The 26,496-nt window shown below is 37.1% G+C and overlaps 1 protein-coding gene and 1 long non-coding RNA gene across 2 annotated transcripts; both read right to left on the bottom strand.

Moving 5' to 3' along the window:
- Window positions 1-514: 514 nt before the first annotated feature.
- Window positions 515-25,150, bottom strand: LOC119074982. Its single transcript, XM_037181385.1, has 9 exons — window positions 25,147-25,150; window positions 24,728-25,080; window positions 23,621-24,085; window positions 10,632-10,684; window positions 10,472-10,571; window positions 7,653-7,742; window positions 7,374-7,458; window positions 1,638-1,711; window positions 515-654 (listed from the first exon to the last, which is right to left on the bottom strand). The coding sequence occupies exons 1-9, from the start codon at window positions 25,148-25,150 to the stop codon at window positions 604-606; spliced, it is 1,275 nt and encodes a 424-aa protein (XP_037037280.1). The 3' UTR covers window positions 515-603.
- Window positions 22,139-23,550, bottom strand: LOC119074715. The gene is made up of 3 exons (XR_005087219.1): window positions 23,411-23,550; window positions 22,457-22,546; window positions 22,139-22,301 (listed from the first exon to the last, which is right to left on the bottom strand). It is a non-coding gene; the product is annotated as an uncharacterized LOC119074715 (long non-coding RNA).
- Window positions 25,151-26,496: the final 1,346 nt, after the last annotated feature.

Raw genomic sequence — 26,496 nt, forward strand, 5'->3', positions numbered from 1 at the left:
AATATTTTCAACCATACCATCGTCATGATGCGCCACGTTTCATTTTCTATCAGGGCCGAATTGAGATGGGGTCGATTCTCTGAATTCTTTTGCTTTTCTTATCATCGACTTATGGACTACGACTCCAGGTCCGATCAACCTGAACCCGGGACCTGAGTTGACCGAAACTTCAATTTCTATTTTTGACCTGACCTTAATTGACGCCCCAGCTGTCCAGGCGTAGAATGGGTCACCCTCATTGATATCAGTTATTTTAAAAGTAGACACTCGCGTCACTTTCACCCTTAAGGGTTTTTTGACTGTAGGAATGGCTCTGGATTGGTGATGCATAATTAAGTCAATTGATTGATTGAAAAATAAAATTTTTTTAAATGAAATTCATAAAAAATTAATAATTTGCAACGTTCAGTTCCACAGAACACTGGTTTTCGATGTAAATAATTTAGTCTACCATTCAAATACGATTTGTCCTTTAAATACATCTTCGTCATCATTGCCCTAGCAACCAAGCAGTAATTAAGTTATTTTTTGCGTGAATATTTCTTTATTTCCGTTTAGTGAAAGCTCTACATAAAATTGATTTGCTCGTCCGTCATTTTCTCGTTAAGTTAGACTACTAATGGCAGTATAGTACGAGAAGATACTTTTTGTTATTTGAAATCATTGAAAAACGTTTTACTTAATAAATGATGACCTTGGACCCTTATTGTTTTTCTAAAATTGATTTTACTTTAGGGTAGCATGGAATTGCATGGAAAATACAGTGAGAGAAAAGAGCATTTTCATTCAGGACCGCACTGGGGAAAACTTGAAAAAGCCTTGAGCTCTGGACGATTTGTTGAAGCTATAATTTAAGAGCCCAAAAAAAATTGAGCATCCTAATGAAAATTCCAGACCATGCATGTCCTTAGTCGGTCAAAAACATAATTTCTTTCTGTCAATGTATTCTGGTTTTGTCTTAGAGTAATGATTGGTCTAAACCGATTCAGTTTAGCTCGAAACCGAAGTTGAAAAATTGAGTTTAGGTCGAACCATACCAGGTTTGGGTTTTAATTCGAATCCGAAATTGGAAATTCAGATTCAGGTCGAACTTGAAATCCTAATTCGGGTCCGGTTCAAAGTCAGGTTCGGATCCTAGTCCGACTCAGGGACAATTTTTTTTTTGAAAACCTTTTTGAACGTTTTCCTGAATTTCCCTAGATTCCCATAGTTTTACAAAACATTTTTTTTCTGACCCGTTCCTCTAACGAGTAACGGGAAAAAATATTTTTTTTTGAAAAGATGTTTAAAAATGTAGGAAATAAAATGTCTCATGTGCTAAAGCAGTTTAGAATGAATGTAATTATCGGGTCATATAATTCTCTCGACACCCAATGATAATATAGGAATAAGCAGATCTTGCCAAAATTGTTATCGAGACGTGTGGGCATTGCTGGTCGAGCCGAAGGCGAGAATCGTAATGACCACACGTCAAGATAACAATTTTGGCAAGAAGTGCATACACTTTTTTATCTGCCGAGAACATAAACAAAAATGCTCCAGAGGGATAAGTGGGAAATTATTGTACCAGGCTGATAAATTCAGTTTTACGGAGATAGAGCTTACGTTAGTAAGTTGTTATCCCGCCGTATTCTTACCATTAATCCAGTTTGCACGTCAAGTGGTGCGTATGGTCCGATTCGCAATTTGACTGCATTGAACGTCGATGCATGTATTGGCAACAAAAAGATTTTTTGCACTTTGACGGGATACTCATGCCACGGTGTCAAATAAAGACCACTTTCAAAAATTTTTTGTCGCCATTCGATAGCGCTTATTAACTGTGTCTAGAACCAATCTTAATTGGCTGGCTCGGTGACTCTGTCAAGGATATATCACTCTTCGAAAATGGGGAAATTTTGACTTTCAACTGTTATTGCACGCGAGTGCGAATAGCCATTACACACTGTAGAAGACTATTCGAACGCGCGTGCGAATAGCCATTTCACATTAGTGTGGAATGGCTATTCGCACGCGTGCTAATAGTGAAATCCAAAGTGTAATGTTAGACAGTGTTAGTTAAACTCATCACTCATCATACGTGCAAGCAAATACGCCGATATGTATTAAAATTTGGAGGCTGTTTGATGTGTGACATATGAGTGTTATTACTAGGAGTACTATATAGCCATTCACAAGTGTTGCATAATTGAGGTAATTGACTGATTGAAATATACTTTTCATGAAATTCATAAGAAAATACTAAATTTGCAACATTCATTTCCACAGAACACAGGTTTTACTTTGCGTCCATGTTAATGATAATTTATGGGTAATTTGTCTACTATTCAAATGCCATTTGTTCTTTTAATACAAAATCGTCACTCCTCAAGCAGCAAAGAAGCAATTAAGTTCATTTGTGTGTAAATATTTCTTTATTTCCGTTTAGTGAAGGATCTACATAAAATTGATTTAATTGATTTGCTCATTCATCATTTTCCCATTAAGTGAGACTACTAATCGCAGTATAGTACGAGAAGATACTTTTTGTTATCTGAAATCAATGAAAAACGTTCATCTTTAGTACATTACCTACCTGCTTCCGATTTTTTTTTGCCAGTGGTAAGTTTATAGCCGTTACTATATTTTAGCTGCGTGTGCGAAAACCCACTTTGCCTCCCTAAAAACAGATAGGTAATGGAGCCATTTACCTATCTGTTTTCGCACTAGCAGATAAATTAATAACCTCGGACCCTTATTGTTCTTCTAAAATTGATTTTACTTTAGGTGCAGAGTGAAAAGTATGAATTGCGTGGCAATTACAGTGAGAGAAAAGAGCATTTTAATCCAGGACCGCACTGGGGAAAACTTGAAAAAGCCTTTGAACTCTGGACGATTTGTTGAAGCTATAATTTAAGAGCCCTAATGAAATTGTGCTCAAATTTTGTACCGTAGTTATTCCGCCTTTCTATATCTTAATGAAAATTACATACCATGTCCTTTGTCGGTCAAAACAAGGCAGCTGTCCTGGTCAAAAACATAATTTCTTTCTGTCAATATCTGTATTGCGGTTTTCCGTCTGAAAATTTTCAAGTCTCATGAATTCGATTTAGTTAAACCGATTTCATTTAGGTCTAATCCGAAGTTGAAAAATTGAGTTCAGGTTCAGGTCAGGATTAGGTCGAATCCGAAATTGGAAATTCAGGTTTAGGTCAGATTCAGATCTTACTTGAAATTCTAATTCAGGTCCGGCTAAAAGTCCAGTTCGGGCCCCAGTAGCAAAGACTATTTTTGGGAAAACATTTTGAATTTTCCTAGATTTTCCCATAGTTCCCCAGTGAAAATATCGGTCTCACGAGACCATGAAATACGTATTCTCAACGGTCTAATTCCAGTCTCAAAATTGCTGGAATTCTCAATTAGGTCTCAAAATATTTTTGTTTTTGCTAAAATCATTTCGGATGAACAAATGAGAATACCGTAGACCAAACGAGTAGTCTCTTTTCGAATATTATTTCGCCAGACTGTGCGAGACTGGATGAGTCGTCTCGTTGCAGTAATATACTCAGATCGCTTGAGACGAAACAAGTAGTCTCTTTGCTAACATTTATTGGTGAACTGTGCGAGACTGGATGAGTGGTCTCGTTGCAGTTATATGTCCAGATCGCTTGAGACGGAACAAGTAGTCTCTTTGCTAACATTTATTGGTGAACTGTGCGAAACTGGATGAGTGGTCTCGTTTGAAGAAAATATTTTCTTCGATATCTGAGACCGGTTGAGTGGTCTTGTTTGAAGAAAATATTTTCTTCGATATCTGAGACCGAGTGAGTGGTCTTTTTGGAAGAAAATATTTTCTTCAATTACTGAGACCGGTTGAGTGGTCTTGTTTGAAGAAAATATTTTCTTTGATATCTGAGACCGGTTGAGTGGTCTTGTTTGAAGAAAATATTTTCTTCGATATCTGAGACCGAGTGAGTGGTCTTTTTGGAAGAAAATATTTTCTTCAATTACTGAGACCGGTTGAGTGGTCTCATTTGAAGAAAATATTTTCTTTGATATCTGAGACCGGTTGAGTGGTCTCATTTGAAGAAAATATTTTCTTTGATATCTGAGACCGGTTGAGTGGTCTCATTTGAAGAAAATATTTTCTTTGATATCTGAGACCGGTTGAGTGGTCTCATTTGAAGAAATAATTTTTCCGATTTCTGAGACCGGTTGAGTGTTCTCTTTTGAAGAAAATATTTTTTCAATTCTTTGAGACCGGTCGAGTGGTCTCTTTTGAAGAAAATATTTTTTCAATGCTTTGAGACCGGTCGAGTGGTCTCTGTTGAAGAAAATATTTTTGGCAATTCTTTGAGACCGGTCGAGTGGTCTCTTTTGAAGAAAATATTTTTGGCAATTCTTTGAGACCGGTCGAGTGGTCTCTTTTGAAGAAAATATTTTTCAATTCTTTGAGACCGGTCGAGTGGTCTCTTTTGAAGAAAATATTTTTTCAATTCTTTGAGACCGGTCGAGTGGTCTCTTTGGAAGAAAATATTTTTTCAATTCTTTGAGACCGGTCGAGTGGTCTCTTTCGAAGAAAATGCTAATTTTAAAAATAAATGCAACCGAATAGTTGAGGTTTTGCGTTCTTTTGGTTCGTTCTGCAGATCCAGTGAGACAACTGTTTTAAATTAAATCAAACGTTTTATTAACAAAGGAAATTGAATTGGTCAAAACAACGAAAAAAGTATGAAAACGACGCTTTTTGCGTCAACAAAATGAAAAAAGATAAATGCGAATGTACACTAAAGGTACGAAAATGACGTTTTTTGCGTCAACAAAACGAAAAAAGATAAATGCGAATGTACACTAAAGGTACACGTTTTTTGCGTCAAAAAAGATTCATGCAAATGTACACCAAAGGTAAGAGACAAAGAGGTAACAATTTCTATTCAGGATCTTTGTCGCTCGTTTCTTGAAAATTTGAAAAAATATTTGCGTTTGGGTTTACACAATAAAAGATTGAAGGAGCGGTATTAGCTCGGAAACAAATGACAAAACGCAACAGTTTCTCAAATCGGAGTTTGACGGGAAATTTCAATTGATGAAATAAATGTGTTTGTGTCTCAGCTCTCTACTTATATAGCGAAACATAAATGACGAAAATATTCAAGTGATAGATTTTGGATTTTGAAAAAAGTATGTACCAGATTTAATGATTGTGTTGGGATGGTTTAGAGATTTAAAACATAAAGGCTCTGGCAACCGAGCGGTATTACATTTTCCATCGAAAATTCAATTTCAGCTGTTTTAGTTTTTCATATCACACTGTTCATTATAATGAGTTTCATTTCTTTTTGGTGTTGTTGATCTTGAGGGTGTAGACAGTATCCATAATGCAAGAAAATATTTTCTGCAAAAGAGACGTTTCAATCGGTCTCAGATATCGAAGAAAATATTTTCTTCAAATGAGACCACTCAACCGGTCTCAGATATCAAAGAAAATATTTTCTTCAAATGCAACCACTCAACCGGTCTCAGATATCAAAGAAAATATTTTCTTCAAATGAGACCACTGAACCGGTCTCAGTAATCGAAGATAATATTTTCTTCAAATGAGACCACTGAACCGGTCTCAGAAATCGAAAAAATTATTTCTTCAAATGAGACCACTCAACCGGTCTCAGATATCAAAGAAAATATTTTCTTCAAATGAGACCACTGAACCGGTCTCAGTAATCGAAGATAATATTTTCTTCAAATGAGACCACTGAACCGGTCTCAGAAATCGAAAAAATTATTTCTTCAAATGAGACCACTAAACCGGTCTCAGAAATCGAAAAAATGATTTCTTCAAATGAGACCACTCTACCGGTCTCAGATATCAAAGAAAATATTTTCTTCAAATGAGACCACTCAACCGGTCTCAGTAATTGAAGAAAATATTTTCTTCCAAAAAGACCACTCACTCGGTCTCAGATATCGAAGAAAATATTTTCTTCAAATGAGACCACTGAACCGGTCTCAGTAATTGAAGAAATTATTTTCTTCAAAAAAGACCACTCACTCGGTCTCAAGCCGCCTGCCAATGAGACTGCTCATCCGACCTCGGAAATTGTAACAACGGTTCAAAATTAGAACTCCAAATAGATATATCTGATTTAGCAGCACGTGAACGTCGACGGCCGTCCAAATTGAAAGTTAAGCATCATTCGTCGCGGTTAGTACTTGGATGGGTGACCGGAAAAAACATTACAAATAAAAAAAGGTAAAATAAAAAAATTCAAATATTACTAACGATTCTACAATTTCAGTCAGTTTGGTCTAGCGAATTATAAAAAAAGTAAAGGGTAGTGGCCATCTGTGAACTCAACATAGAAGTACAAAAAAAATCTTCCGATAAATAACGAACGAAGAAAAAAGTTCTAAAAAGAAATCAAATATGAAAAGTCTCAAACGGTCTAGAAAAAACTGAAAAAAGAGAAGTCTCAAACGGTCTAGAAAAAACTCAAAAATTAGAAGTCTGAAAAAGTTTTTTTTTTATGACACTCATTTATCCTCATCCAGTCTCACAAGGTCTAACAAATCCAAAATGAGACCACTCATCCATTCTCACAACGTCTAACAAACCCAAAAGGAGACCACTCATCCAGTCTCACAAGGTCTAACAAATCCAAAATGAGACCACTCAGTCAGTCTCACTACGTCTAGCAAATCCGAAGCCAGACCACTCATCCAGTCTCACTACGTCTAGCAAATCCGAAACCAGACCACTCATCCAGTCTCACTACGTCTAGCAAATCCGAAGCCAGACCACTCATCCAGTCTCACTACGTCTAGCAAATCCGAAACCAGACCACTCATCCAGTCTCACTACGTCTAGCAAATCCGAAAGCAGACCACTCATCCAGTCTCACTACGTCTAGCAAATCCGAAAGCAGACCACTCAGTCAGTCTCACTACGTCTAGGAAATCCGAAACCAGACCACTCAGTCAGACTAGAACATCCTCAAATGAGTCTAAAGAGAGACGTCTCATGAATTTTGGATGAACTCCGATGAACTATTTCGATAAATTCTCGGTCTCAAATATTCTCAAAGGCTCGAAATACGTAGTCTCACGGCCATACAAAAGTTTCGGTCTCAAAAAGGGTCTCAAATACGTTTTTTTTTTCACCGGGGTTTCACAAAAAATGTTTTTTTTTTGCAAATTTGGAAAAATGTAGGAAAAAAATGTCTCACGTGCTAATAAGTTGGGATTTTATTTTACAATTCCGTAGACACCCAATGATAAAATCAGTTTTAGCGAGCTTGAGTTAGTCCAACGCCGTATTCTTACCACTACTCCAGTTTGCACGTCAAGTGGTGCAAATGGTCCGATTCGCAATTTGACCGCATTGAACGTCGATGCATGTATTAGCAACAAAAAGATTTTTTGCACTCTGACGGGATACTCGTGCCACGGTGTCAAATAAAACGCTTGACTCATTCTGTCGATCTAAAGGAAATTTTGATTATTTTTTGTTAATCAATACTTGGCAATGTTATTCAAGCACAAGTACTATTAGTAGAGCATGGAAGAAGCTTTATTGGCTTCAGTGGATTGTTCGGAAAATTTTCATGAATTTTTTTTTTGGTAAATTCCATCCACTTTCTGTGGAAATGGAAATTCAAAACTACAAAATTACTCACTTGAATGTGCACAAATGTTCCCAAAATACATTGGACGTACAGTTGGATAAAGCAAAAGAGACAAAATCCATAACCAGATATCCAACCATTCTGAATCAATAAGAGAAAGGAATTTTTTAATAAAATTTTCTTCCGTTCCGTTTAAGCTTTCGCTACAATTCCAACTGATGGTCTGTGGACCGTAAGAGAAGCGCTGAATTTCCAATCGGTGTAGGTGACGCTTACAGATTCGACACGCAAAAAGGTATGCGTCACAAATGACAGCTGATGAGGAAAGTACGCGAAAGTTTTATCAACAAAAATCTTACCAGAAAAATTTTAGGAAGAAAATAATAATAAAAAAGTTTGCGTCAAAAAGTGGCAGATGTTGAGGAAGGAAAATTTTTAAAATTGTGAAGTATATTGCTTTAAAAAATGGAATTCAAACGGAAGAAAGCCGAATCAAAATTTTCAGTGTGAACGGACTTGCGTCACGGCCCTTCACTAACGTAGGGCCATGATGTTTTCCCAGCTAATGCCAAGAATAGGCCAGAAAATACCTGAATTGACTGATTATTTTCAAAATAACTAACATCCATTTACAAATTGTATAAGGACGGTGTATGGTTCGGCCTAACTGAATTCTCCCTTCTACAGATTCTATAAGGACGGTGTTTGGTTTAATCCAACTGAATTTATCCATTGACGAAATGCCAAATATAAACGCTTTGTTCGACATTGACGAAAATATGTTTCTTCAGAATGTACGAATAGCCAAGGAGAAACTATTCATATATTGTATTGTATACGAATTGTCCCTTTATCATACTTTGGCTCTTCGCACAATCTGCTTGGCTATGTATTATATAAAGTGATTATAGTAGCCAAAGTATTATTCCCTTGACTGAAAGTCAGGGTCTTACACCAGAAAATACCGAAAAATGTGGGTAACAAAAAGGTTCACTGTGATTGAAAATGTATGAAATGCTATGAAAAACGTTAAATGTGGGTAACAGTTTTTCGTTGAGGGCACGATAACTTGAGTAATTTTTAACCTATTTGGATGAATCTTTTTTTTAAATTTGTGGAAGTAAAATACCGAGGCTAAGTTCGAAGATGGGCTATGTGGGACGAAGGATCTTCAAGCTATCCCAGAAAAACAGGATTTTACACTGTTGATTGTAGCCTCAATCGAAAAAGATTACTTTGATGAAATTTGATTTTGTTGCGTAGTGTGTGTAAATCGTATCAGTATGTTTTCGATAATGTGCATGAAACAAGTAGAAAGAAAAATTTCGGCACTACATGTCCAGCCTCTAACCGGTAAACATCTCTTGTTAGTGAACTGCTAACAATTTGATAGTTGACTATCAAATTTGATAGTTGACTAACAAATTGAATGCCAAAGAAAGATGTTTTTTTTTTACTCAAGGTCTTACGGCAGAAAAATGTCATAAGCACACTATGATTGAAAAATGTAGGAAATTTTATGAAAAACGCTAAATGTAACCATCATTCTTTGTAGGCAATATAAGATATAAGTCATTCTCAACAAATTTCTGAATATTTTTTTTAAATTCATTATTCCAACAATCAAACAAAATATGTTACAACTCCCATACGAGTGTGAAGGTTGCGGCCAGAGCGAAGCGAGGGCCGTAATTCTCACGAGTCGTAATAATTTTATGGGATATTATATTCGACCAATAGAAAAATTCAATTTTACCGATAAAAAATAATAAAATACCGATAGAAATGTGGTACATGTCGCTGGCACCTCTTCAGTAAATCAGTAAAAAGTAAAAAAAAAATGTCTTTCCTTCAGCCTTTGTCGATTTTGGAAATATAAAGCAAAGGCGGGTCGTTCCTAGCGAATTCATCCTTTTACAAAATGTAACGAGAAGGCGTTTTGTTCGTTCCAAGGGAATTCATACTTCTACAAAATGTAATGAGAAGGCGTTCTGTTCGTTCCTAGGGAATTCATCCTTTTACAAAATGTAACTTAAAGACGTTTTGTCAATTCCTCACTTTTGTCGTTTTCTAAATCGACAAAAGTGAAGAAATGAAAAAAAAAATTAATTTATCGGTCGTTTATTACCATCCACATTTTATTCACGAGTGACGGTTTTGTAAAATACCGGGGGACTTCCTTTTTGTACAAAACTGTAAGTTCGGCAAGTTCATCTCTCATTGTTCCACATTTGTAAAACTTCGCATCTACTCTGATTAAATTTGACAAAATGGCAAACAAACAGAATAATAGATAGCTCATACGAGTGGGAAGTAATTCACACGAGTCGCATTTTATTTATGATTTGTGGTTGATTGAAAATCTTGCTGCAAATTTATAAGAAAAATGAGAACTCAAAGATCATTCGGTCTTCGAAGGTTTATTTGAAGAACTTTTTCTGTCAAATTTCGTTGTCATGTTTAGAGTAATCGATATATTAAATGTAGGCATTTGTATCAGTGATGCTTCGGAAGTTCAACAATGAAAATGGTCAAAAATATATTGAAAAAATTGTCAGTCAAGGAACCTGACCCGCCCAAACGGTGGGACCTAGTAAAATGATTATTCGCAGAATGTGCGAATACACAGCCCTGCTACATCATTTGGTGCTGCTGTGGCAGATAGCATCTAATCCACCTTAAAGAAATCAAACAAAATTGATCTCTGATTCCATTATTGTAGCCTAATGCCTATGCCTAAGCCGTGAGTAAACGGCGTTAGGTGCGGATTAAGCTTTATCCCGTATAGTTGAGCATTTGAGGGAGCTACGCGGATTAGACCCGATTTCTTTCATTATAAACTTCACTCAAACTCATTAGCACATACTTACGGTCAATGTGGCATAAACCGCGCAAATTAACGAACCATACAATACGCAAATGGAATGATACGTAATATTACCGAACGTGCTTTGAAAACATCGCAGGTACCTGAAAACTTATCCACAATTTAAAAATCAGTCCAACACTAGCCTCCTCCTTATAAATTGCCTGTGAATGTCGTTGTATTTCTTGCAAATATTTTTTAGAAAACTGTCCTGGTACTGTGTTGAGCGTGTTTCCCGTTCCTTTGAAAATTCATCCAAATCGTGCACCAACAGCGTTACCAACGATTTCAATTCCATTAAAAGGGTCAATACCACCAAATCGAAGGCAACGCTCCCGACAACACCGATAAAACCTATCAACGACATAAAGGCCACTCCGATAAGATATCCTCTCGTTTCTGTTTGATCCACAAAAGGCAATTCGATGCGCATAATTGGTATCAGCCGACCGTCGGTAATGTAGCCATGCACTGGGCACAGTACAAATACTGCGAAGCACAGAACAGATATGACTACAAAAATCTTGACTTTAGTGTAGGCATCGTTCATTTCCCTGACAAGATCATCCGATCGACGTACAGTTGTGTGACTGATGAGAATGTTCTCAAAAAAATCATGCATCGGAATAATTCGTTTTACATTACGCAAAATCAATATGAACTTCAACATGGCCTGCAATTTGGTATATTTTGGATGAGTTAAGTTTCATTGAAATGTTTCACATCAGTAGATCATGTAAAATTGTAGATTACAAGACCACACATACCGGTGTCAATACACCGTACAGGCAGAACACTTCCAGCAACAATGGAACGCTGGGCCAAACGACAAACTTTGTATAAAAAAGCAACAGGTAGATGACAACTACCAACAGTGCTGCTAATACCATTCTTGCATTGATATTCTCATCTCTGGTTGAACTAACACCAACCAGAAATGCCATCGTATTGATCAAGCTCCAAATAGTTCGGAAAATCTTCACATGTTCGAACTCGATGTAGTTTTTGTCGCCAGTATTTGTGTTCGGGTTGACTGGTTTCACTAAGACAACTTCGAATCGACGCTGTCGGTTCAGTGCATTTCGAAGTTTAGATTTCAATGTAGCCCACATTTGACTCGCTTTAAAAAGAAATTCTTTTTCAGAGTTTTTCAGTTTCAAAACGAGCTGCGAAATATCAATTTTCGTTTCTTACTTATCCTTGTCATTCACGTAAACTTTCTAATGAACGAGGACAATTAGTATGCAGCAAAGTACTGTTAAGTTACACAAGAAACAATTAAAGAGAAGGAGACGATATTTCACCACGGAAATATGTTCAACCATACCATCGTCATGATGCGCTAAGTTTAATTTTCTATCAGTGCCGAATCGAGACGGGGTCGATTATCTTTTGCTTTTATTATCATCGACTTATGGACTACGACTCCAGGTCCGATCAACCTGAAACCTGAGTTGATCGGAACCTGAAGTTATATGTTTGACGAATGTTTAAAATCTAGGCATTCATACGAGTTCAACAAAATGTCACACGTTAAAGTAGGTTGAGATTTGACAAAATGGTAGATGATTCGGATTTCTTCCGTTTAAATTTCATCTTTCACGACGTTTTTTCCCTATTTTAACGATTTTCCTAGCAGTAGTTTCTTCAACCATCTGCCAATTTTGACGCAATTTTTTGGTAAAATTGTATGAGTCAATTTTTTGTTGATAAAACTTTTACGTAGAGGCGCAAAATGCGTCACTCTCATTGATATCAGTTATTTTAAAAGTAGACATCGCGTCACTTTCACCCTTAAGGGTTTTTTGACTGTAGGAATGGCTCTGGATTCGTGATGCATAATTAAGTCAATTGATTGATTGAAAAATAATAATTTTTTTTCAAATGAAATTCATAAAAAATTTATAATTTGCAACGTTCAGTTCCACAGAACACTGGTTTTCGATGTAAATAATTTAGTCTACCATTCAAATACGATTTGTCCTTTAAATACATCATCGTCATCATTGCCCTAGCAACAAGCAGTAATTATTTTTTTTATTTCTGTTTAGTGAAGGAACTACATAAAATTGATTGGCTCGTTCGCCATTTTCTCGTTAAGTTAGACTACTAATGGCAGTATAGTACGAGAAGATACTTTTTGTCATTTGAAATCATTGAAAAACGTTCAACTTAATAAATGATGACCTTGGATCCTCATTGTTCTTCTAAAATTGATTTTACTTTTACCACGCACGTATAAGGGATGATAATAAACGGATTTATTAAAAAAAAAACTTTTAGGTTTAGAGTGAAAAGTATGAATTGCGTGGAAAATACAGTGAGAGAAAAGAGTATTTTAATCCAGGACCGCACTGTGGAAAACTTGAAAAAGCCTTGAACTCTGGACACTCTCAAAAAGTGTCAAATGAGTTGTCAATTTCACAAAGCTAACCTCAAAAGATGTTTCGTTCACAGAGCTGCCCCTTGAAATGTATGAAAATTTGTGCGGCGTCTCACTATCCAATACTTCTTTTGTTCGATTTGAGGTTAGCTTTGTGAAAATGACAACTTATTTGACAGCTCAAACGACATTGACAATGATCTATTTAAGATCCCTAATGAAATTGTGCTCAAATATTGTACATTAATTGGCCCGCCTTTCGACATCTTAATGAAAATTCTGCACCATATGCCTAGTCGGTCAAAAACATAATTTCTTTCTGTCAATATGCGGTATTCACGCCGTAAGTGTGCTTAAAATTTGAATTTTAAGTGAACGATTCGATGAAAAAGTGAACCGAAAAATACATTTCAACGCTTCATTGTATGAATATGACGCTACGTTAGAAAGACCTCCGCACTTTCCATTTTGAATTTGGACCGCACTTACGGCGTGAATTGCGGTTTTCCGTCTGAAAATTTTCAGGTCACATGAATTTGGTTTAGTTAACCTGTTACAGATGGCTGTCATCTGTTATCGACAACGACAGCCAGAATAAACGACAAGCTCTGACTGATGAGGTCTTATAGCAAAATTCATGTTCAAAACAAATGAAGTAAATGATTTCTGAAATCAATCTTCGTAAATCGTCGATAAAATGAAGTAATAGATTGAATAGTAAAACTTTTAATATGCTTTCCGTCTGTGACAGGTTAAACCGACTCAGTTTAGGTCGAAAACGATGTTGAAAAACTGAATTCAGGTAGAACCATTTCAGGTTCAGGTCGAATCCGCGATTGGAAATTCAGATCTTGATAAAAGTCAGTTGCACTCTGATGGGATACTCATGCCACGCTTGACTAATTCTGTCGTTCTTATGGAAATTTTCGCCAGGTGCGAGACATCACCTTTTGAAGTTCTCCTGAACAATACCTATCCAATGAGCACAAACACATGCATGTCCATAGGCTGTAGCGGCAGTAAATTACGGACAAAAAACAACCTTTTTCGACTTTTGGGGGAAGTTCCCCAGCCAATAAAAGAATATTAAAATTGAACGACTGCGGTTTTCGAATATTTGGGCTAAGTGCTTTACATGCCCAGATGTAAACAAAGCGTCGCAAGAAAATAGTTCCGAAGGAACCTGGTCAACTTTCAAAAAATCCCTCAAAAGAAGAGTCTGATATCACCAAAAGATGTTTATGATATCCCAAAAAAAAGTGATTTCATGGAAAAGGAAGTGTTATATCCATAAAAAAGAGAATGGCAACGCGGAAAAATAAATTAAATATTCTCGAAATAGTATGTTACATACCAAGGATCAAAAAGGTGTGCTTTCGCTTCGCGTCGCTCCATCCTTGGACGTTTTCACCACCTGGGTCTAAAACACACCTTTTTGATCCGTGGTATGTATATACTACTTTTCATCCTGCAGTGCCAAAGTCACATTCCGAATAAAACAACATACAAAAATCGTTGTTTACATTTGTTGACCGTACAGCATTGTTCGTTCAGCGCATAGCAATACCAATTAATGCATACGCGCGTAGCATTATCATTTAATGCATTCTTTATAACAAGAAAATCATATTTAATACGCTTCGAAATTCGAAATGAAGCAACGCTCAATATTAATACAGAACTAGTTTTTTTTGGCGTCCACAACCGTTCACACCTTAACCATCACTCTAGATTTCATTCAGGAATTGCGATTGTTACATTTGTAACTTTGTGGCCAAATCTGCGGTAGAAGTGCTCGTTAAAGAAATGTAGATAAGAAATGCACGCTCAAAAAATTATGATTATCAGACCCTCTCCCCCTGTGTACGACAAAATGTATGAAGCATACGCTTTTGTTAGATTCCTCCTCCTCCTCTATAGAAACTGAATTTTTTGTAAGAAAGAGAAAATTCTTCAAGGTCATTTAATTGGACTAATTAAAGTCTTCGCTACATTTGGAAAAAGAACAAATCCGTTGAGGGCGAACTATTTTAGCGTTCCCGCTGCATTTTGTTAAAAGTCAAATCTTGCCTTGTCTTAGAGCAGAGCCTTCGAAATATTTCGTAAAAGGGCAGAACCGGTGAGGTTGAACATTTTAAGCGTTCCCATTACATTTCGTTTAAGAGCAAATCCAATGAGGTCGAGCTATTACCGTTTCCGCTTCATTTTGTAAGAGGAAAGTCCGGTGAGGTCGATCTAGAAGCGTTCCCGCTACATTTTGTAAAAGGGCAAATCCGGTGAGGTCAAACTTTTAGCGTTCTCGCTTCATTTCATGAAAGGGTGAGGTCGAGCTATAAGCGTTCCCATTACATTTTGTTTAAGAACAAATCCAATGAGAGCGAGCTTTTTTAGCGTTCCCGCTACATTTCGTAAAAGGGCAAATCCGGTAAGGTCGCTACATTTCGTAAAAGGGAAAAATCGGTGAGGTCGAGTTATTTTAGAGTTCCCGCTACATTTTGTTAAAGGAAAAATCTAATGAGGTGGAGCGATTAGCCTCGCTACATTATGTAAAGGGACAAATGCCGTAAGGTCGATCTATCAGAGTCTTCGCTACATTTCGTAAAAGGGCGAAACCGGTGAGGTCGAGCAATTTTAGCGTTTCCGCTACATTTCGTAAAAGGATCTTTACTACATTGTGTAAAAGAGCAAATCCGTCTATAATTTGGTTTTGTAAATTTTAATTTTATATAACAAAAATTACACAGACTAATTATTAGACGATGCGAGAGAAAAAAAATTAACACCTAAGTTACCGACACCGTTCCGGCGCCCGGCTCGCATTGCGGCCCTCCGCTGCGCTCCGGGGCAATGGGCCGGATCGCTCGGCGTGTTAAAACACTTTTTGTGTACAATGAAAATTGGTATTAATTTCGTAAAAAGATGAGTTCTGTAGGGACAAACTAAACTCCTTTACGTTACAGAACCAACAAAACGCCTTTACGGCGAGAAGAAAGTTAGGAATTGAGTTGAGCTGAGATCTTGGATGAAAAGCTATTACAGTTTGTTCATTTCATTTTTACACAGTTTTAGATATGTCAGAGTTTTAAATGTACCTAGTCAATTAAGTTCTTCCCAAATTATGAATTTTTGGCGCAAAATTTAAAATTTCTATCGCGAATTCAAATATTGCGCAATTTGGGAAGAACTTAATTGACTGGGTACATTAAAAACTCTGACATATCGACAATCTTTAGAAACTCTGTAAAAATGAAATGAACAAACTGTATAAAAACTGAATCGAAAAAAAAATGTCAGCCTAAATATTCGTGACGGAATAAACTGAACGAATCTCCAATAATTTTGTGATTGTCACAATCTTAAACGGGATGGAAATCCTACGAACTTGTTAAAGTTTTTAAAGTTTTGTGAACGGGAAAATCCGGTTAAATAAAATGTTTGTTAAAAAAAATCTATAACATCGCTAGAGTTGTCGCAACGTCAAACTTTCAAAAAAGATCCTGTGACGTACGAAGTACGAAGGGGCTTATAGGATTACGATGCCGTGTGTAATTGATGGAATTCGAAGCAGACGGTACGGGCAAAGTGTTTGCCTATGTTCATAGATGACGAATCCGCAATAAAAATTTGGTCCGTCTGTCCGTCTGTCTGTCACGTCGATATCTTGAGTAAATCAAATCCGATTTCAAAAATTTTTTTTTCCCTGAAAGATAGTCAAAATAGTGAGGCTAAGTTCGAAGATGGGCATATTCGGGTCGGCCCTTCGTGAGTTAGGGCCACCTAAGTGATTTAAGGTCTTTTGGTGATATTTATGGCAAAATAAACGATGGAAATGTAAATAACACGGCAAATGATAGGTATTGTCAATACCAATCCAGGAAAAGTTTTTTTTAAATCGGGTGAGTGGACCGTGAGTTAGGGCTTTAGAGGTGAAAAGCTACTAGGGCCCTATGTGTATTTTACATAGAACTCAAGTAAATTTAATCCGTTTTTCGTAATTTTTGTTTCATTTAGAAGGAACTAGGGCCCTATGTTGTTGAAAAAAAAATTAAATTTGGGTCCTCGGACTAAGGCCGCTACTAAGGCCCTATGCGTATTTTATGTGATCATTATTTCTTCCATCCTTCGATGAAATACATGCAAATGATGTAGGTCGACGAAGGAAGTGCATTGACTAAAAACCACATATTTGAGGAAATTATTCTATGCGAGGAAAATGTATTTCTCAGCATTTGTCCAAAATTTGAGGAACGGAAAGAAGCCTGACCCGTATTCAACCTGGTTTTATTTAAACATACAGTCTCGCAAGGTTGAAATACGACATGTTTCTGATTCGGGAGTTGTGGTTTGTAATTGAATTCACAAGAATTTCGTTTGACAAATGAAGATCTGGATTTCTGTTTTCTGAATTTTTATACTAAAATACCAAATCTAGATTTTCGTTTGTTTGACGTTTATATGGGAACTATTACAAACCCTTACCTCAGAAACATGTCAGATATTATTCTTCCGCGACATGCATTAGTTAACCTACATCTTTAACACTATCTTTTCGTGAAGGTTAAAAGCCCTCTATTCAGGTTTATGATCTGTACAGCTACAGGTCATGTCAAAGTATACTTTAAAAAATCTCATCTCTCTCATCCCATATAAAGCCTTAGAATTTGTTGGTGGAATGGACTTAAATGACTTACAGACTTTTTCTAATGCGTAACTTTAGTACAGAATTATGAGTTCCTATGAACTCTGGTGTGAAACCAACAAATTTTTAATTTACATTAAGTGAAACATACTAGACATCAAAATCTGAAGTGAAAGCATTTTTGCTCATGTTGTCTACAGCTGGGCTTGAACTAGCAACCTCTGGTTTATAAATCCAGCGCCTATCCAACTCGACCAACGAGACACATAAACATCTGAAATGACTTCATTTTTGCTCGTCTCGTTGGTCGAGTTGGATAGGCGCTGGATTTATAAACCAGAGGTTGCTAGTTCAAGCCCAGCTGTAGACAACATGAGCAAAAATGCTTTCACTTCAGATTTTGATGTCTAGTATGTTTCACTTAACGTAACTTTAGTGAAAATTAGAAAAAAAATGTCCGAAATTTTTACAGAAAATGTCCGAAATTTTTATGAATTGTCCGAAATGTCCGAATTTCGGACAAGGCAAAATTTAGTGGGACGCCTGGGGCAAACACACATACCAATAAACATGGGTTGCTAGGAATCTCGCGCCGTATGGGCGCGAGATTACTACATTTATATGGTGAAAAAAGGAATCTCGCGCCGCGCGAAATTCCTACTCTAGAGTGGTAATTTCGCGCCCATACATTTTTTTGATCTGCAGTACTTTTGAACATGTGTTGTTGGAAGTCAGCGCGAACTATAAAATTCGGCGCGAATTCTATTTATGATGGTTTTAGGTAAATTAAAAAATTGGAAATGGGTGCGAACTCGATTTAGAGCAGTTTTGGAAAAACTGAAAGTTGGAAATGGGTGGGAATTCGATTTAGAGCATTTTCAAAGGAACTGAAAGTTGGAAATAAATTGCCTCAGTCTTTGTTAACAGTTCGTAAAAGGAAAATTGCCTCAGTCTTTGTTAACAGTTCGTAAAAGGAAAATTGCCTCAGTCTTTGTTAACATTTCGTTAAAGGAAAATTCCCTCAGTCTTTGTGAAGATTTCGTAAAAGGAAAATTCACTCAGTCTTTGTTAACATTTCGTTAAAGGAAAATTCACTCAGTCTTTGTGAAGATTTCGTAAAAGGAAAATTCAATCGGTTTTTGTTAACATTTCCAAAAATGCTCTAAATCAAGTTCGCACCCATTTCCAACTTTCGGTTTTCCAAAAATGCTCTAAATCGAGTTCGCACCCATTTCCAACTTTTCAAATCAAATTCGCCCCAAATTCCATAATTCGCGCTGACTTCCAACCACACATTGGCAAAAAAACTGAAGATTCAAAAAATGTATGGGCGCGAAATTACCACTCTAGAGTAGGAATCTCGCACGGCGCGAGATTCCCCGACACCACTCTTAGATTAGAATACTATATGCAGTTGACTGAAGTATAAATGATCGTGGTTTGCGACACGCAAAAATCTTACTTCACCATCGCTTACACTCAAGTCAACTTCTTTCATAATAAACTTCACTCAAACTATAATTAGCAAGTACTTACATGTAATGTGGCATAAACCGCGCAAATTAACGAACCATACAATATGCAAATGGAATGATAAATAATATTACCGAACGTGCTTTGAAAGTATCGCAGGTACCTGAAAAATTATCCACAATTTAAAAATCAATTCAACACACAAACAGCTTCTTGAATTGCCTGTCAATGTCGTCGTATTTCTTGCAAATGTTCTTTAGATAACTGTCCTTGTATTGTGTTGAGTGAGTTTCCATTTCCTTTGAAAATTCATGATAATCATCCAAATCATGCGCCAACAGCGTTACCAACGATTTGAATTCCAATAAAAATGTCAATACCGCCACATCGAAAGCTACATTCCCAACTACACCGAGAATACCTATCACCATCATATAGGCCACTCCGAATAGATATCCTCCCATTTCTGTTTGATCCACAAAAGGAAATTCGATGCGCATAGCCGGTATCAGCCGACCGTCGGTAATGTAGGCATGTATTGGGTGCAGTACAAATACTGCGAAACAGAGAACAGATACGACTAGAAAAATCTTGACTTTATTGTAGGCATCGTTCATTTCCCTGTCAAGGTCATCCGATCGACGGCCAATTGGATTGCCGATGAGAATGTTCTCGAAAAAAAGATTCATCGGAATAACTCGTTTTATATCGCGCAAAATCAATTTGAACTTCAACGTGGCCTGCAATTTGGTATATTTAAGTTAAGTTTCATTGAAATGTTTCACATGAGTAGATCATGTAAAATTGTAGATTATCGAGACCACACATACCGGTGTCAATACACCATATATGCAGAACACTTCCAGCACCAATGGAACGCTGGGCCAAACGACAAACTTTGTATAAAGAAGCAACAGGTGGGTGACAAAAATCAACAGTGCTGCTAATAACATTCTTGCATTGATATTCTCATCTCTGATTGCACTAACACCAACCAGATATGCCATCATATCGATCAAGCTCCAAATAGTTCGGAAAATCTTCAGATGTTCGGACTCGATGTAGTTTTTGTCGCCAGTATTTGTGTTCGGGTTAACTGGTTTCACTAAGACAACTTCGAATTGACGCTGTCGGTTCAGTGCATTTCGAAGTTTCGATTTCAATGTAGCCCACATTTGACTCGCTTTAAAAAGAAATTCTTTTTCAGAGTTTTTCAGTTTCAAAACGTGCAGTCAGATCAGTTTGCGTTTCTTACTCATTCTTGTAATTCACGCAAACTCTCTAAGGAACGAGGACTAATTATATGTACTGGTAGATTACACAAAAAAGGAAAGAGAAAATTTTGCAGACGATATTTCACCACGGAACATGGTAAAGATTAAAAACATTTTCAACCATACCGTCGTCATGATGCGCCACGTTACATTTTCTATCAGGGCCGAATTGAGATGGGGTCGATTCTCTGAATTCTTTTGCTTTTCTTATCATCGACTTGAGGACTACGACTGCAGGTCCGATCAACCTGAACCTAGAACTTGAGTTGACCGAAACTTGAATTTCTATTTTTGACCTGACCTTAATTGACGCCCCAGCTGTCCAGGCGTAGAATGCGTCACCCTCATTGATATCAGTTATTTTGATCAGTTGATATGATATGATTCAACTCAATAAACTCAACCTCACCGCGAACGTGAAAAAAATCAACGATGTTGGAATGGCTCTGGATTTGAGTTGGTAATACTACCTGAATGTGAAGAGCATGGTTCCCTTAAATACATTACTAAATACGAGCCACCGAGACCGCTCAACGATGTAGGAATGGCTCTGGATTCGTGATGCATAATTAAGTCCATTGATTGATTGAAAAATAATTTTTTTTAAAATGAAATTCATAAAAAATTAATAATTTGCAACGTTCAGTTCCACAGAACACTGGTTTTTCGATGTAAATAATTTATTGGTAATTTGTCTACCATTCAAATACGATTTGTCCTTTAAATACATCATCGTCATCATTGCCCTAGCAACAAGCAGTAATTATTTTTTTTATTTCTGTTTAGTGAAGGAACTACATAAAATTGATTTGCTCGTCCGTCATTTTCTCGTTAAGTTAGACTACTAATGGCAGTATAGTACGAGAAGATACTTTTTGTTATCTGAAATCATTGAAAAACGTTCAACTTAGTAAATGATAACCTCGGACCCTTATTGTTTTTCTAAAATTGATTTTACTTTAGGGTAGCATGGAATTGCATGGAAAATATAGTGAGAGAAAAACGCATTTTCATCCAGGACCGCACTGGGGAAAACTTGAAAAAGCCTTGAGCTCTGGACGATTTGTTGAAGCTATAATTTAAGAGCCAAAAAAAAATTGTGCAACCTAATGAAAATTTCAGACCATGCATGTCCTTAATCGGTCAAAAACATAATTTCTTTCTGTCAATGTATTCTGGTTTTGTCTTAGAGTAATGATTGGTCTAAACCGATTCAGTTTAGAAGTTGAAAAATTGAGTTAAGGTCGAACCATACCAGGTTTGGGTTTTAATTCGAATCCGAAATTGGAAATTCAGATTCAGGTCGAACTTGAAATCCTAATTCGGATCCGGTTCAAAGTCAGGTTCGGATCCTAGTCCGACTCAGGGACAATTTTTTTTTGAAACCTTTTTCAACGTTTTCCTGATTTTTTTTTTCTTTATTTAAATATGCGAAAAAAAAGGCTGCTCACAATGATGCAGCCCGTAAAAAAACGAATTTTACTAGATTCCCATAGTTTTACAAAACATTTTTTTTCTGACCCGTTCCTCTAACGAGTAATGGGAAAAAATATTTTCTTTGAAAAGTTGTGTAAAAATGTAGGAAATAAAATGTCTCATGTGCTAAAGCAGTTTAGAATGAATGTAATTATCGGATTATATAATTCTCTCGACACCCAATGATAATATAAGAATAAGCAGATCTTGCCAAAATTGTTATCGAGACGTGTGGGCATTGCTGGTCGAGCCGAAGGCGAGAATCGTAATGACCACACGTCAAGATAACAATTTTGGCAAGAAGTGCATACACTTTTTTATCTGCCGAGAACATATACCGAGATAAACAAAAATGCTCTAGAGGGATAAGTGGGAAATTATTGTTCCAGGCTGATAAATTCAGTAAGTTAGTACACCGCCGTATACTTACCATTAATCCAGTTTGCACGTCAAGAAGTGCATATGGTCCGATTCGCAATTTGACTGCGTTGAACGTCGATGCATGTATTAGTAACAAAAAGATTTTTTGCACCCTGATGGGATACTCATGCCACGGTGTCAAATAAAACGCTTGACTCATTCTGTCGTTCTAATGGAAATTTTGTTAATCAACGAAAATACCTGGCATTAGTAAAATTTGGAAGAATCTTCTTTTTTTGGATTAATCGGAAAATTTTCGGGAGCTTCGTTTGGTAAATTTCACCTTCCGTCTAAATGGAAATTCAAAATTAGAAAATTACTCACTTGAATATGCACAAATGTTCCCAAAATACATTGGACGTACAGTTGAATAAAGCAAAAGAGACAAAATCCATAACCAGATATCCAACCATTCTGAATCAATAAGAGAAAGGAATTTTTTAATAAAAATTTCTTCCGCTCCGTTTATGCTTTCGCTACAATTCCAACTGATGGTTTGTGGGCCGTAAGAGAAGGGCGGATTGTAGAATGTTTTCCCAGCTTATCTCAAGAATAGCTCAGACAGGTATTGACTGATTATTTTCAAATTAGCACCCATTTACATGTGAGGGATTCTTCTGAAAAACAGAAGACCGAAATCGGACGCATTTGGATTTTTTATATGTGCCCAGTAAGGTACTCGACCCCAGAAGTCAAAACCACTTTCAAAAAAATTCTTCGAAGCTTGTGTGGCGAGCGAGAGGTGATCAAAAACCGAAAACTTGCACTTTTCTTACAAAAGTTTCTCCAGTTACACGAGCCGTACAGGGTCGTGTGGGGTGTCATTTGAAAGGCATGTACTTCCGGGCAAATAGGGTTTTATTGGGTTTCTGTTTATCAGAAGAATCCCTCTGTACAATTTGCAAATTGTATAAGAAAGGGGTTTGGCTTGATATAACTGAATTCTCCCTTCCACAAATTGTATAAGGACGGTGTTTGGTTTGATCCAACTGAATTTATCCTTTTACAAAATTAAAAGGAAGATGCGTGTATATTGTGCGAATGCGAATAGCCATAGCCAAATCATTATAAAATGATTATTCGCACAAATAGCATCCACCTTAAAAAATAAAATAAAACTGCTCTTTGATTCCATGGTTGTAGCCTAAACCGTGAGTAAGCGGAATGAAGAGCGGATTAAGCTTTATGCCATATAATTGAGCATTTGAGAGAGCAACGCGGATTAGACCCGATTTCTTTCATAATAAACTTCACTCAAACTCATTAGCACATACTTACGGTCAATGTGGCATAAACTGCGCAAATTAACGAACCATACAATGCGCAAATGGAATGATACGTAATATTACCGAACGTGCTTTGAAAGCATCGCAGGTACCTGAAAACGTATCCACAATTTAAAAATCAATTCAACACAAACATCTTCTTGTATTGCCTGTCAATGTCGTTGTATTTCTTGCAAATGTTCTTTAGAAAACTGTCCTGGTATTGTGTTGAGTGAGTTTCCACTTCCTTTGAAAATTCATGATAATCATCCAAATCGTGCGCCAACAGCGTTACCAACGATTTGAATTCCATTAAAAGGGTCAATACCGTCACATCGAAAGCTACGTTCCCAACGACACCGAGAAAGCCTATAAACGACATTAAGGCCACTCCGATAAGATATCCTCTCATTTCTGTTTGATCCACAAAAGGCAATTCGATGCGCATAATTGGTATCAGCCGACCCTCGGTAACGAACGCTTGCAATGGGTGCAGTACAAATATTGCGAAACAGAGAACAGATACGATCACAAAAATCTTGACTTTATTGTAGGCATCGTTCATTTCCCTGACAAGATCATCCGCTCGACGGCCAATTGGATTGCCGATGAGAATGTTCTCAAAAAAATCATGCATCGGAGTAAGTCGTGTCACATTGCGCAAAATTAGGTGGAACTTCAAGGAGCCCTGCAATTTTGTATAATATACAAATATTATTTTGGGTGGATGGATTAAGAGTCATATCGCCAAATCTTCAGGCGATTTTTTTTAACTTTGGGAACAAGCGGTCTCCTATTTTAATGAGTTTTCTAAAAAAAGTACAAAAGTACTGGGCTCATTTATATGTGCAACGATAGTGGGTGACGCCAGCTACAACACCCCATACTCAGTTCCGTGGAACAACGAAGCTGCAGAGAATCCGGACTCTCCGAACATTTACTATGTTTTTAGTCATAACTCTCGTGGATGTACTCGCACCAAGCAGTGCGTATACTCTACCTGTAGGTCTTTCCAAGGCCGACATTCGTACAACATTACAACAATTTAAAAAAAAAAATTTCTTGAGTTGTTGCCGAAAAACTGTTTTCGGTACCCTCGACATGTCTTTACTTTTAAACGCTTTCATAGAAAACAATTTTTTTATAGAAAAAGTGAAAGATACGTGTTTCCTAGAATTGAAAGACTAATCCACCGAGCTATCACTCATTAAAATCGGAGACCGCTTGTTCCCCAATCGCCTGAAGTCTTTGCGATATGACTCTTAAGTTTCATTGAAATGTTTCACATGAGTAGATCGTGTAAAATTGTTGATAACGAAGTCAAACATACCGGTATCAATACACCGTATATGCAGCACACTTCCAGCAACAATGGAACGCTGGGCCAAACGACAAACTGTGTATAAAAAAGCAACAGGTAGGTGACCAAAACCACCAGTGCTGCTAATGCCATTCTTGTATTGATACTCTCATCTCTGGTTACACTAACACCAGCCAGAAATGCCATCGAATCGATCAAGCTCCAAATAGCTCGAAACATCTTCAGATGTTCGGACTCGATGTAGTTTTTGTCGCCAGTATTTGTGCAGGGGTTAACTGGTTTCACTAAGACAACTTCGAATTGACGCTGTCGGTTCAGTGCATTTCGAAGTTTAGATTTCAATGTAGCCCACATTTGACTCGCTTTAAAAAGAAATTCTTTTTCAGAGTTTTCCAGTTTCAAAACGTGCTGTGAGATCAGTTTCTTACTCATCGTTGTCATTCACGTAAACTTTCTAATGAACGAGGACAATTAGTATGCAGCAAAGTACTGGTAAGTTACACAAGAAACAATTAAAGAGAAGGAGACGATATTTCACCACGTTATGTAGTCAAGTTTAAAAATAGTTTCAACCATATCACCGTCATGATGCGCCAAGTTTAATTTTCTATCAGGGCCGAATTGAGATGGGGTCGATTCTCTTTTGCTTTTCTTATCATCGATTTATGGACTACGACTCCAGGTCCGATCAACCTGAAACCTGAGTTGTCCGGAACTGGAATTTATATTTTTGACCTGACCTTAATTAAATTGGAACGTGATTCGACCGGAAATGAAATAACCTGACACGACAGGTTGTCAGGTTACATGATTTTTTAGGAATAAAATCAATTTTACACTGGACATCAGTTCATTACTGTCTCGCTTTGTCATTTTTTGCTGTAGCGCTCGAAATGCGAAAAACTGTTTTTTGTTGACACGGTAATGAGTCGTTTTCTGGCAGCAAGATAACAAAATTTCAAAGCAGGTCAGATCAGGACGGTAGATCTGACCTGAACTTCTCAGGTTAGTAGATGATTTAAATTTGGGAACCAAATGTAATCACATTCCGCATAATTAGCTGTGAGTCATCGGGTCCCCTCAACAGTCTATGGACGACTCTGGACTGGATTCGAGTTGCATAATACAGTTGTGAAATATTGATTGAAATAATATTCATTTTTAATTCGTACCGTACTATTCCGCAGAACAGTTACATTTTATTAATTTATTGTTGTTCATGCCCGCACGTTTGTGGCCGCCAACAAAATATTGCGGTCGAACTCGAAACAGTTGCATTTATTAGAAAAAATACTTGAATTTCCTTCTTCTTCTTCTTCTTTTTCAGCCTGTTTCTATCCACTGCTGGATGTAGGCCTCTCCAACTTCTTTCCATTTCGTACGATCCATTGCCATTTGCTGCCAGTTTGTACCTGCAATATTCTTAATTCCGTTTGTCCATCTCTCTGGTGGTCTACCTATAGCTCGTCTTTTATATGGTCGCCAGTTCATGATCTTTTTGGTCCAACGTTCGTCTGTCCTTCTTGCAATATGTCCCGCCCAGCTCCATTTCAGAGATGCTATTCTTTCCATGACATCAACGACCCTGGTTTGTTGTCGAATCCATTGATTCGTCATTCTGTCTCTGAGTGTTATTCCAAGCATACTCCGTTCCATGGCTCTTTGTGTCACTCTCAATTTATCTTCGGATGCTTTTGTTAAAGTTAACGTTTCCGCTCCATAAGTGAGCACTGGAAGGACACAAGTGTCGAAAACTTTGCGTTTCAGACTATTATTCA

The sequence above is a fragment of the Bradysia coprophila genome, unplaced genomic scaffold (genome assembly GCF_014529535.1).
Source record: "Bradysia coprophila strain Holo2 unplaced genomic scaffold, BU_Bcop_v1 contig_151, whole genome shotgun sequence".
Taxonomy (NCBI): domain Eukaryota; kingdom Metazoa; phylum Arthropoda; class Insecta; order Diptera; family Sciaridae; genus Bradysia; species Bradysia coprophila.

Coding starts and splice junctions, on each gene's coding strand:
- LOC119074982 (XM_037181385.1), bottom strand. Junction 7,459..7,652: donor GAACATTTGTGCACATTCAA/GTGAGTAATTTT, acceptor AATTTCCTTTAG/ATCGACAGAATGAGTCAAGC. Junction 655..1,637: donor ACGTGCAAACTGGATTAATG/GTAAGAATACGG, acceptor CAATGATTTCAA/ATAACAAAAAGTATCTTCTC.